This window comes from Ovis canadensis, chromosome 4 (genome assembly GCF_042477335.2).
Source record: "Ovis canadensis isolate MfBH-ARS-UI-01 breed Bighorn chromosome 4, ARS-UI_OviCan_v2, whole genome shotgun sequence".
Classification (NCBI taxonomy): Eukaryota; Metazoa; Chordata; class Mammalia; order Artiodactyla; family Bovidae; genus Ovis; species Ovis canadensis.
The window spans coordinates 128,105,860-128,119,117 of NC_091248.1; the positions used below are offsets into that span (position 1 = coordinate 128,105,860).

The 13,258-nt window shown below is 44.7% G+C and overlaps 2 protein-coding genes and 2 pseudogenes across 5 annotated transcripts in view; 3 read left to right on the plus strand and 1 right to left on the minus strand.

Annotated features, from left to right (window-relative positions):
* LOC138439615 (GTPase IMAP family member 7-like) overlaps positions 1-13,258 on the plus strand; it is a 566,929-nt gene that overhangs the window by 470,046 nt on the left and 83,625 nt on the right. The window lies entirely within an intron of this gene.
* Positions 1-13,258, minus strand: part of LOC138439614 (GTPase IMAP family member 4-like) — a 49,543-nt gene that overhangs the window by 2,323 nt on the left and 33,962 nt on the right. The window contains exons 1-4 of one of the 4 annotated variants that reach the window (XM_069588683.1): positions 4,688-4,735; positions 3,904-4,533; positions 3,310-3,405; positions 1,967-2,020 (exon numbers count right to left, since the gene is read on the minus strand). In XM_069588683.1, coding sequence (XP_069444784.1) covers positions 1,967-2,006 — 40 coding nt within the window. In that variant the 5' untranslated portion in view covers positions 2,007-2,020; positions 3,310-3,405; positions 3,904-4,533; positions 4,688-4,735. Of the gene's footprint in view, positions 1-1,966; positions 2,021-3,309; positions 3,406-3,903; positions 4,534-4,687; positions 4,988-13,258 lie in introns of those variants that run through there. The other 3 variants (XM_069588684.1, XM_069588681.1, XM_069588682.1) reach the window with 3 other exon arrangements.
* On the plus strand, positions 7,137-8,249 carry LOC138439065 (sulfate transporter pseudogene; annotated as a pseudogene).
* On the plus strand, positions 8,410-9,264 carry LOC138439066 (sulfate transporter-like; annotated as a pseudogene).

Consider the following 13,258-nt stretch of genomic DNA (forward strand, 5'->3'; position numbering starts at 1 on the left):
CAAGTCTCTGCATATCTCTGTAATGTCAAAGTCCTCTGGATTTGTCAGGCATAGACCCAGGACCAGAGGGAAGGCAACTGACAATCACACGTAAAGCTTGTTTTTCCGAGAAGGCAAACTTTACTGTCGGGCCCTTGAACTTAAGGGTCTGATTCCTGCACGAGGAATTCTATGTTATATTTACCCATTTCTGCTTTGAGACAATGCCTACATTATCCCATGTACAACATCATAGACACTGTTACCAACTCCAGTTTATTTTCAGAGCCATCACCATTCACCCAGGTCCTCAGACTGGAAAGCTAGGAGTCACCCTTGACTCCCCTCTGTCCCCATTTTCCAGACCCAACCCATCAGCATGTTCTCTTGGTTCCAAATCTGTTCGCCTGTCTCTGGTTTGAAGATCATCATTCCAGTCCAGATTCCATCACCACCCCTGCCTCAGCAGTCTCCTAACAGGTGTCTCCACTTCTGCTTTGTTCCTTTCAGTCTATTCTGTGAGGTGGGCTAACCTTGAAAAAATATCAGTCAAATAGGACCAGGAACTTGCAAAAACCCCTCCTGTGATGTCCACAAAAATCTGTAGTTAATCTCCATCTCCCACACACTTTCTGATGAAGTGTTTGCTGCTCCCTGAATCCCTAAGGCAGAGTTTTCCCCATTTCAGAACCAGAATCCTGGGATAAAAGAAGTAAATTTCCCAGTGCTGCAAACAGTGGATATGGGATGGCTAAGATTTATCTGAGACAAAATGTACATAAGAATTCAGAGTATTCTTAATAGTTAGCTTCACAGTAGAAACTTCAACCTAAGGAGATCCCAGGGCATTGGTTGGCCTTAGAGAGAGGGTGTAGGAAATTCATGGCATGACAGTGAAAATGCACCAAGGCCAGTGCCAACACCATAACCATTGGCCAGTGCTGATAATGAATGGATGGCAACCTCTGAAGATGGCAGCCATAGCCACGAAGGAGTCCATCTCTGCACTCGTGCCTCTTGGGAAGGTGGATTCTCAGCTCCTCTCATCAGGATGCTGAGTCTGTTTCTCCAACCCTTCAGTCTGACTGTGCCATGTGACTTGCTTTGGACCATAGGGTCATGGAAACATGGTTAAGCAGAGAATCCGAAAGCACTGACACATTGTGCTTGGCCTTCTCTCTGATTTTTGGAACCCTACACCTGCCCTGGACTAGCCTACTTGATGAGGGACACGAGGCCCTGTTACCCTGTCTGCCTGGCCAACCCAGAGCTTGCTGACCACCAGACACATCTGTGAGGCTATCCAAGATTCTTGTGTTGCATCCTGAACCACCAGCCGAGCACCCACACATGAGTCAGTCTGGCTGAGATTAGCCAGGTGGGTCCAGACCCAAGCACAGCCCAAATGAGTGACCCTCAAAATTAAGAGCCACCTAAATGGTTGCTGTTTTAGGTTCCTAAATTGCAGAGTGATTTGCTGAACCAGCAAAAGCTCAAATGATAGAGTCTATTCCTAGGACAAAGGGGTAGAGGGAGGGTTATATGAGAAAGGGAGTGATCAGTCTGTTGAGTGTGTTGCTTAGAGGGAGGCCACCGGGAGCAAGGAAATTGGGGGCCTGAATGAGGCATTGATCACCCGCATGTTCCTTCTTCCCAGTCCTCTCGGGCTGAAGAGAGGGGCAGAGAAACCACCTGGGAGGCCACAACCCCTGATTCGTGTGCCCACATGGCAGGAAGTAGCAAGTAAGAAACCTCATCAAGCCCGGGAGTAGTCAGGGTACTGGAACTCTCCTCCTGCTCGCTGTTAAGCTACATCACAAGGAGGATGCAGAGAGGGTGGAGAGAGTGAGAGAGCAGAGCAAATGAGGGGAAACTGAGAAATGTGGTTGAAGATGTTTTGCTCTTGTACAGGTTGGCTGGATGACAGGGCAGGAGAGTCCCAGCCCTCCCCACCAAGCCTGGCTGCCCTTCTCAAGCAGCGTCTCACCGTGGCTGGTCCTGGGGTCGCTGAGGTACTGGGCTGCCATTGTGGTTTGGATTCCTGGGAATAAAGAGACAGAACTATGTTATGTCAGGGAAATGCAGAACAAACGGGAAACATTGACCTCCTGTAAACAACATCTTCTCTTTATTCATAAACTTGCTAGTTGATCTCTCTTCTATTTCTCAATACTTAATTCTGCTCTCAGTCTCATTTTCAGACTGCCAAACTTCTTTACACAGATGTTAGTGCTTCAGGTGCTTCCTTGGCACTGGTTCTGGGTGCCCTTCCCTCCTCTATTCAATTACTACTCTTAGTGCCATTTATATGTAGTCTGCAGCCTGGACCCTTCCCAGTGTTACAACCTTTTCTATCCCAGTCAGATTCTCCATTTGGCAATTTTGTGGGCATCCCAAACCTATTTGGACAACATGAAACCCCGACTTTCATCCCCAGCCTGGTTCGAATTTCAGTAAGTGGCATCACAAAATGGCTCATGAAGAACCTTGGGGTCATCTCTAAAACACTTCTTTCCTCACTTGCTTACAGTCCATCACCAAATCCTATAGATTTTAATTCCCCAAATGAAAAATTATCCTTTTCTCCCCATCTCCATGTGAGTCCAATCCTATCATTTGATTGCACTGTAGTAGGCTCCCAGATGATACTGTATCTTCAATCCCCCCTCTACTCAATAGTCAGATGCCTTTTTTAAAATTTATGATCAAAGGATAATTGCTTTACAGCATTGGGTTGGTTTCTACCAAACATCAACATGAATCAGTCATAGGTTTACCATGTTCGCTCCCACTTGAACATCCCTCCCACCTCCCTCCACATCCTGCCCCTCTAGGTTGTTACTGAGCCCTGTTTTCAGGTCCCTGAGTCATACAGCAAATTCCCATTGGCTACTTATTTTATATATGGTAATTATATTTCCATGTTACTCTCTCTATACATAGTCAGATGCCTTTTTGATATTTGGCTTTTTTTCTCATTTAGATTTTCTAATGGATTGCTTTTTTTTTTTTTTTTTTCAAATAGTTTAAAGCCCTTGGAATGATCCCAAAGGCCTTGCACGATCAATTTCTCTCTCAAAAAGCTTTAATCATACTGGCCTCCTCAGTGTGCCCTGAATCCTCTAAGCTCCCCCCAACTCCTAGATCTTTGAGGAGCACTTACCCCTCCCCAGAGCACTCCCACCCCCACCCAATGGCCAACTGGTTTCTGCTCAGCGCTGAGGCCTCAGTGTTTTGTTATTTCTCCAGAGGGGTCTCTCCACCCACATCATCAACCAAAAAGACAGGTTTTGTTCTAACTACACCCAAGAGTTTCTATAGAATACATACCACGATAGGAAGTGGTTTGATTTTTTTTTACTGTCTCCTTGTAGACTGCTAGCTTTGTGATGGTGAACCGTCTGTGTCTTGCATACCCCCTTGTTCCTGAGGAAAAAAGCACAGTATTGGACAAAGCATGGATCTCAAAAAATGTTTGTTTAATAAATTAATTGATTAAAAAATACCCCACTGTTTCTTGCCTCCTCTGTGACTGAACTTTATATCTTGCTTGCATCTGACTGTGAAAAAACTTATCTTTTCCTTATTAAAAACACATTGCTCTTGAAACATGACATTACATTTTAGATGTTTTATTTTCTCACTACATTCTAAGGTTGGGCAATGGAGAAAGCCATTTGAAGAATTCTTAGCACAGCAGATTTTAACTAGAACAGGCTGAAAATGCTATTTGCTAAAGATAGAGTCATCTGGTAGAAATGCATCAAATACAAATCTGAAACACTTTCTTTTGAAAGTTGATTAGGAATAAGAGTAGGAAACAGCTTCTTATAAACTGGGAGGTGAAATCACAGAATTTTAAAGAATAAGCTTTGTTCATAAAGCTGATGTTGGTTGTGGATGTTAGGAGAAGGAGTAACATACCTGAAATAGGAACACGCAAGGTTTGGGTTATTTCTTAAAGTCTGCTGTCCAGTCTGTGGACTCTGTCTTCAGCATTCTTTAATGCTGTTCTGTTTATCCTAGTTCAGATACTAAACCAGAGGACTGACGTTGTCTACACACTGACACTAGATGGCTGGATTCTCCTCCTACTGTTTAAGGAACAGGCATCAGTTGGTCCCCTGCTCCTCCTGAATGGTAGACAGTAATATGGGTTGGCGTCTCCCTCCTCCTGTCTTCTAAAAGCTTCTCTTCTCCAACTAGAGGTGAGGCCCAGGAAGAGGTGGTCCCTGAGGACGCAGGTCCAAAGGGGCAGCTCTGAGCAGAGAGTTAACTGGGTAACAGACTCACTGGTCCTGCTCTGTGTGCTGGTTTTGCAACAGGGGAAGTGCTGAGCTGTGCCTCTTACATCCCCTCGAGCTCTTCTCACCACCAGCTTCCCACAGAATGAATTCTGTCTGCTTGGTCAATGCTAATCCTGAAAACTTCAAGTTTTCTTATAAATTTTATGAATGGTGAGAGGAATCATTTGTTTGCACAAGAATCCTCTGAGCCATCACCATGGAAAGAGGCATCAATTTGTAGGGCTCAGCCTTCAAAACAGATTACAGCCTAAAACAGCAAAGAGAAACCCAATGAGAAATATATTCTGAGAGCAAGTTTGCAAGGAGGTTTAAGATATAGATCCAGGGGAGGAGTCCCCGTCCATCAGATCACACAATTCCCTCCCTCCCTCTCACCCCCACAAACACACCTCTTCCCTTACCTAGAAAATCTGGGGCCTGCTCCCTTCTCTTACTTTGAAGACAAGGCTGAACCAGGAGGTGATGCAAAGCTATTAAAAGGAGGAGGCAGGAGGAGACAGGAAGTGAGGGCGGAGCCATCCAAACTCTTGCAAAAGACCTGCTGCCCCTGTGATCATCTAGGAGAGTTAGAACTCTTTGCGAAGATGAAACTGTTTTGTGTGGTTCCGTAAGGTTGCCCTGAGCCACATGGGTTATTGAGCTCATGAAATGTAAGAAGTGTAATTGAAGAACTGAATTTTACTTTTTATTCCAAATTGTTTAATTGAAAGTTACAGTTGAATGGCCACACCTGCCTAGTCACTACCATATTAGGCCATGCAGAGAGTAGTACAAAAGGGAGGGAAACAAGATGGGGCATGCTGTGAAAGTTGAGAAAAAACTACTGGGTCAAAATCAGAGTGCTGACGCTCAGAGTCTGGCCAAGATGGCAGGGCAGGAAGACCCTGAGCGCAACTCCTCCTATGGGCACACCAGAATTATAAGCATCTAGAAAATAACTATGATCTAAGAAGTAGTAGAAAAGATTTACCACAGCTAAAGGTAAAAAGAAGGAACCACAACAAGACAGATAGGAGGGAGTAAGGTCAAGACCCACATCCCTAGGTAGGCGACTTGCAAATGGGAAGATAATCAGAACAACAGAGGTTTTCCCCAAGGAGCAAGGGATTGGGCCCCACTTCTGGCTCCCCAGAGAGGGGGGGTCCTGTAGAAGAAAGGTGAGCCACCAAAATATCTGACTTTGTTATATCATTGTTAAGTTGTGTCTGGCTCTTTGTGACCCCATGGACTGTAGTCCGCCAGGCTCCTCTGTCCATGGGATTCTCCAGGCAAGAATCCTGGAGTGGGTAACCATTCCCTGCTCTGGGGGACCTTCCTGACCCAGGGATCGAATGCACGTGTTCTGCATTGTGGGCAGATTCTTTACAACTGAGCCACCTGAGAAGCCCCAAAACATGCAACTTTGAAGGCTACAGGGCTTACACATGGGAGAGCGAGAAGGCATGGAAAGCAGAGAGCCCACTCTCAAAGGGCATGGACAAAATCTCTCATGCTCTGAGACCCAGTGCAGAAGCAGTGATATGACAGGAGCCTGAGGGAGACCCACTTGCTGATCTTAGAGAGCTGCCCAGAGAGGCAAGAGGCAACTGTATATATATATATGTTCATGGATTGGAAGAATCAATATTGTGAAAATGTCTGTCTTGATACTGTTCTATACTATCCAAAGTTATCTACAGACTCAATGCAATTTCTATCAAGTAACCAATGGCATTTCTCACAGAATTAGAACACAAAATTTTACTATTTGTATGGGAACACAAATGACCCTGGATAGCTAAAACAATCTTGCCAATAAAATGAACAACATGGAAGAAGTGGACAAATTCTAGGAAAGGTACAATCTCCCAACAGTGAACCAGGAAAAAATCAAATATATGAATACACCAATAACCAGTTCTATAGTCTCCCTATTGTGAAATCTAACCCAGTCTCCCACTTGACAGGTGGCGATACTGGTAACAATCCACCTGCAATGCAGGAGACCCAGGTTGAGAAGATCCCCTGGAAAAGGAAATGGCTACCCACTACACTATTCTGGCCTGGAGAATTCCATGGACTGTATAGTCCATGGGTTCACAAAGACTCGGATACAACCGAGGGACTTTCACATTCACAATAACTAATCATGAAACTGAATGTGTTATTCAGACCAAGAAACAAAGTCTAGGACCAGATGGCTTCACAAGTGAGTTCTACCAAACATTTATGAAAATGTTAACAGTTATCTTTCTCAAATGATTTAAAAAAATTGCAGAGGAAGAAATACTTCTGAACTCATATCTGAGGCCAGTATCACTCTGATATCAAAATCAGAAAAGATAACACACAAAAAGAAAAGTATAGGCCAATATCACTGATGAACATATATGCAAACGTCCTCAACAAAATATTGACACACCGTGCTGGGCTTTCACTCTAGAGTCACCTTCTGCATCTCTCAGATGGTGCCTGCAAGCCACTCCCCTGCCCTGCCTGGCTGGGCCCTCCTCTTCCAGGGACCAGGCAATGGGTGGGCAAGGGGTCGATGGGTTAAAGGGACGCTGGCCTGGAGGTGGGCTGCCTCTGCCCACAGCACCTTATCCCCTCAGTCCCGCCATGGTGGAAGATGCTCCTTGAAGGCAGGTTGTGTGTGGGTGGCCCAGAATCAAGCGGTTGGGAAAAGTTTCTTGACCCAGAAATCACAGAGAGCTATTCCAAAGTAGAAGGAATGCACTCAGGCTAGCTTGGCCTGAAGGTAGAAAGTGAGACGAGAGTCCTGCACCAGTTGCATTGAGAAATGAAGAGCTCCTGTGTGAATTCGCCAATCTGATTTCTTGCTCAGGGAGGCTGGAACATCTATCTCCAGAAATGTCTTTGAAAAATAAAAACCAAGATAACCTTTCATCTGAGGACTTTGTTTTATTTAAAGGAAATAAACAATGCAGGTCTCCATGAAGGATGCCCCTGGAGCATGAAGAGGAATCACATAACAACTTTCAGCAATTTGAGACCAATGATCATAGCAGACCTCATCCTAGGGCCCACTTGGAGCCTTAAGAGAAACCAGATACTAACTTCAGGCAATTTGCCACAAAACCTACAGTTTCCAGTGCAATCCAACCAAACCCCAAAATATCATTTTTGGTTTCCTTCCTGTTTTGCAGTGGCTCCCAAAATGCAATCTGGAGGAAAACATTTTAGGGGATGTGATGTCTGTCTTGATTGCGGGCATCTTGTTGGTGCCCCAGCCCACTGCTTATTCTCTCTCGCCTGGCCAGGAACATATCCATGGTCTACACAAATCTTTCGTTGGCTTCGTTTACTTCCTATTGGGGACCTCCATCACATCTCTATGGGCATTTTGGAGTGTTGTGCCTTATGATCAGTCAGCTGTAGTTGACTGACAACTGTACGGAGCTGTCTGTGATGCTGCCCATGTTGCGCCTTCTTTGGGAATGGTTTCAGGTGGGAGCACATTATTAAGCCAGACATCAGGCAAGATATGTAACACAAGCAGCTATGACATTATAGTTGACAGTACGGTAACCTTTAAGGTTGGAGTGTATCAGGCAGCCATGGGCTCTATCAAGCGGGCTTTGTATCAGTCTATCTCTCAGATGCCTTGCTGAGGGCATTTGTCACCTGTGCCTCCTTCACAGCTGATACATCTCAGGCCAAGTATCTCCCTGGACTCAGACTCCGTTGGAGTGATGGCGGGGATCATTCATTACCGAAAGTGAAAGTGTCAGAAGCTCAGTCATGTCCGACTCTTTGTGACCCCACAGACTATAGCCCACCAGGATTCTCTGTCCATGAAACTTCTTCAGGCAAGAATACTGGAGTGGGTTGCCATGCCCTCCTCCATGGGATCTTCCTGACCCAGGGATACAGCCCATGTCTCTTAAGTCTCCTGCATTGGCAGGCACATTCTTCACCACTAGTGCCACCTGGAAAGCCAGATCTCTGGAGAGCCCTATGTAAATTTAAGAATCTGCTCAAGATGTGGGGCTTTCCTGGAAGCTCAGCTGGTAAAGGATCCACCTGTGATGCAGGAGACTCCTGTTCGATCCCTGGGTTGGAAGATCCCCTGGAGAAGGGAATGGCTACCCACTCTAGTATCCTGGCCTAGAGAATTCCGTGGATGATGTGGAGAATTAGCTGAATGGATACAGTTATCTCATTTGGTACCGTGCTGTCCTCTGAACTAAGTACTGAAATAGGCCTGCTTATTGGGGTTGGTTTTTCTATGTTTTGGCTCATCATCTACACTCAGAAGTAAAGACTTCACTGCTTGGCCCAACAAAAGAGTCTGAAATCTTTGAATCCATGTCTGCCTACAAGACCTATCAGGCTAAGTCAGCCATCAAGGTTGTCCACTTTGAATCTGCTCTCTACTACATGAACAGAGAATATTTTAAATCTTCTTTATAAACTTCCCCGTCCCCCAATCCAGTCTTAGTAACTTCAGTTCAGTTCAGTCACTCAGTCGCATCCTACTCTTTGCAACCTCATGGACTGCAGCTCGCCAGGCCTCCCTGTCCATCACCAAATCCCAGAGCTTGCTGAAACTCATGTCCGTTGAGCCGGTGATGCCATCCAATCATTTCATAGGCAGCTCAGAAGAAGGTAGCAAAGAAAAAGATCAAAAGGGAAATAGCCGCTCTCACTGGAATCCAGGATGAAGTTTCAGTGCGACTTTCCCATGACTCCTTAGAATTCCACACCATTGTGATTGACTGCTGTGCAGCACAGCTTTTAGATCCAGCAGGGATCCACATGATGAAAGAAGTTCTCAGGGTTCATGAGGCCATTGGCATCCAGGTTCTGCTGGCTAAGTGCAATCCCTCTGTGAGGGACTCCCTGGCCCAGGGAGAGTGCTGGAGAAATGAAGAGGAAAATCTCTTTTACAGTGCATGTGAGGCATGACTTTTGTAGAAGACTCTCAAAATTTGAAAGATATGTAGTTCCTAATGGTCTGAGCTTTTCCAGTGATTGAGAGTAGATGGAAGGGAGGAGTACTGTCTAGCCAGTTGTTTAAAATTTCAGGTGTGCAGCATTTTGTACCGTGGACCTGGAAATTGTCTCACCCCCCTGCTCCCCGGGAGATGTTGGCCTTTTGGCTGGACAGAACTGTTCCTTTGAAGCTGATGGCCATCGTCAGTACATAAATGCAGCAGAGCTTTTAGTTAGGCAGAAACAAAAAGAAGAAACTACCGAGGTTTTCAGCTTTCTTGCACATATGGAATTAAATGAGTATCTGTTGAATTGAACTGTAGTTCAGTTCAGTGGCTCAGTCGTGTCTGACTCTTTGCCACCCCATGAACTGCAGCATGCCAGCCTCCCTGTCCATTACCAACTCCCGGAGTTCACTCAAACTCGCGTCCATCAAGTCGGTGATGCCATCCAGCCATCTCATCCTCTGTCATCCCCTTTTCCTCCTGCCCCCAAATCCCTCCCAGCATCAGAGTCTTTTCCAATAAGTCAACACTTCGCATGACCAAAGTACTGGAGTTTTAGCTTTAGCATCATTCCTTCCATAGAACATCTAAGACTGATCTCCTTTAGAATGAACTGGTTGGATCTCGTTGCAGTCCAAGGGACTCTTGAGAGTTTTCTCCAACTGTAGAGTAGCTCCCAAATTTAATGACCATCTTCTTTTAGGAGATAAGCATCTGGACTCTTCCTTCCTCGGGAGGTGAAGGGGTAGAGATGGCATTTACATGAGAAGTACTGGAGCCTGTCCCAGGGCTCCCTAGAGAGGGAGTAGAAAGGAAATAGGGAAAGAATACTGTGTCTGCTCCTGTAAGAGCAGGTCAAGAGGCTTCCTGAGTGCAGGTTAGTAATTAGACAAGCTTGTGGCAGAAGGCAATGGCACTCTTGCCTGGAAATCCCACGGACGGAGGAGCCTGGTGGACTGCAGTCTATGGAGTCGCTAACAGTCGGATACAACTGAGCGACTTCACTTTCACTTTTCACTTTCATCCATTGGTGAAGGAAATGGTAACCCACTGCAGTCTTCTTGCCTGGAGAATCCCAGGGACAGGGGAGCCTGATGGGCTGCCATCTATGGGGTTGCACAGAGTCAGACATGACTGAAACGACTTGGCAGTAGCAGTGGTCACTTTGGGCTTCCCTAGTCTTTGTCTTCCCTGCCCACCCCACCCCTCCTCCCCACCCCCAGATGGCACTCAGGTCTCTGACAATCCCTTTCAGACAAAGTCTTACCAAGAGTCTAATAGCTAAGCAGGTTTGCAAAATCCTACCAGCCAGCCCCACTTTATACAGAACACTCTTGATGATATATTTGATGCTTTTAGTCAGGCTTTTTGTTTAGGGTAAGTAGGTAAGAAAAGAACTCCTCAAAATCAGCCAGCACAATGAGAATCCTCCCTGTCTCTTCTGAGATCCCTACCTGTCCCTGTTTCTGAGGACTTCTTCCCATTAAGTGCCATGTGCTTCCCATGGAATCTGTCCTAAACTGCTCTATCTGATGAGCAGTGAGTAACGAGTTGGCCAGGCAAAAGGAAAAATGCTGGCTGGGTAATTTTGTGTAGCCTTTATTTTATTTTTATTTTTTTTTTTTTTTGGCTGCACTTGGTCTTTGCTGCTGCACCTGGGCTTTTCTCTAGTTGCAGAGACTGGGGCTAATCTCCAGTTGCAGGGAGTGTGGGTTTCTCTTGCTGGGAAGCATGGGCTCTAGGGCACGTGGGCTTCAGTAGTTGTGACACATGGGCTCTAGAGCACAAGCTCAGTACTTGTGGCATACAGGCTTAGTTGCTCTGCAGTATGTGAGATCCTCCCAGACTAGGGATGGAACCTGTGTCTCTTGCATTGGCAGGAGGATTCTTTACCGCTGAGCCACCAGGGAAGCCCATAGGCAGCCTTTTAAATGAGCCTGAAGCAAATTGTTCAGGATAGATTGCAAAAAGGCATGATTGACAGCTTCCCTCAAGAATTTATTTATTTAGTAGTGCATTGTTTTTTCCTTCCCATGGTATTTTAGCAAGGTCAACTGGAAATTGACAGTCTTTTGCATATTGAGAAGCTGCTGGTCATCTTTATTTACTCTGCAAGAAAAATTTATTGTAACCAATGGAAAAGAATGCACATAAGTGATAGTCTGCTTCCCAAAGAACATCAGTATTTAGTCTGTAGATGTTTTTAGTGAAAATAGAGTGAAAGCTTACTGCCATGCACCCTGTTGATGTACCAAGAATACTGATGACAGTGACAGCTTTTAACTCTGTGAAACAAGGTGAAAATGAAAGTCACTTAGTCATGTCCAACTTTTTGCGACGGGAATTCTCCAGGCAAGAACACACTGGTGTGAGTTGCCATGCCCTTCTCTGGGATGTTTTCCCAACCTAGGGATTGAACTCAAGTCTCCTGTATTGCAGGCTCTTTGGATCATCTAAACCTATTATGTAAGAGGATTTAGAAGCATCACGTTCATACAACCCAGATTCTGTGGGTGGATTATTTATGATAGCTGATCACAGGTTGTGGCATAGCAATATTTCCTTTTCAAAAGCAAGTACGTCCAACATTGAAAGCTTACAGTTCTGTATCTGGACTTTCGTGGGTGAAGAAAATAAACAGATTTTCCAAAGCTAGGACTAGGAGACTAGTTTATGCGAAAATGAATAGCACATAATTTTAAACAAATGAGATAAACATAGAAAAAATGCAACATCATTTTTAACCCACTCCTACATTCTAAAATGACTACTAGTTTTTCCAGTAGTCATGTATGGATGTGAGAGTTGGACCATATAGAAGGCTGAGTGCCAAAGAACTGATGTTTTCGAACTGTGGTGTTACAGAAGACTCTTGAGAGTTCCTTGGACTGCAAGGAGATCAAACAAGTCAATCCTAAAGGAAATCAATTCTGAATAGTCATGAGAGGGACTGATACTGGGGCTGAAGTTCCAATACTTTGGCCACCTGATGCAAAGAGCTATCTCATTGAGAAGACCCTGATGCTGGGAAAGATTGAAAGCAGGAGGAGAAGGGGAAGAGGATGAGATGGTTGAGGGTATCACCAACTCGATGGACACGAGTTTGAGCAAGCTCCGGGAGTTGGTGATGGACAGGGAAGCCTGGCATGCTGCAGTCCATAGGGTTGCAAAGGGTCAGACAGCACTTAGTGACTGAACAACAACAACATTCTAAAACGTTAAAGTATTTAGGAAAAGCAAAACTGATGAGTAGAGCAGCTATTAGAGCGGGAGACTTAAAAAGTGTTTTTATATTTTGTTTTGGAGTATAGCTGATTAAGGAGTGGGACACTTTAAAAATATCTTTTTTGTTGGCTCCATAAATTGCAAGTGTTGCTTTTCTTTGTGGAAAGCTCTGCCCATCATGAAAAATGCCTTTCTGTTATTAAAACAAAGCATGAGCTAGATTTCTGTTTTGAGGTGATTGACATCATGATTACATGTCATAGGGTCCTGAGTGTTGACATCCTTTTAGAGCTTAAGTCTAGAAATTCAGGAATGTTAGCTGCTGTTTGTATTTGCTTTTTGTTCATAGTTTGTAGCCAATATTTGCTTTTTCTCTTCAGTCTTATGAATAGTAAAATTTTAAAAATTAGCAAACCAAATCAAATAATACATTAAAAGTGTCATATACCGGGATCAAGTGGAATTTATCCTAGGGATGTTAGGATTTTTCGATTTCTGCAAACCCATCAGTGTGATATACCATGTTAACAAATTGAAGAATAAAAAAAATCCAATTATCTCAATAGATGTAGAGAAAGTTTTTGATAAAATTCAGCATCCATTTATAATTTAAAATTCTCCAGGAATTGGACATAAAGGGAACATCAGTATAGTTCAGTTCAGTCACTCAATCGTGTCCGACTCTTTGCCATCCCATGAACTGCAGCATGCCAGGCCTCCCTGCCCAGCACCAACTCCCAGAGTTCACCCAAAACCATGTCCATTGAGTCGGTGATGCCATCCAACCATCTCATCCTCTGTCGCCCA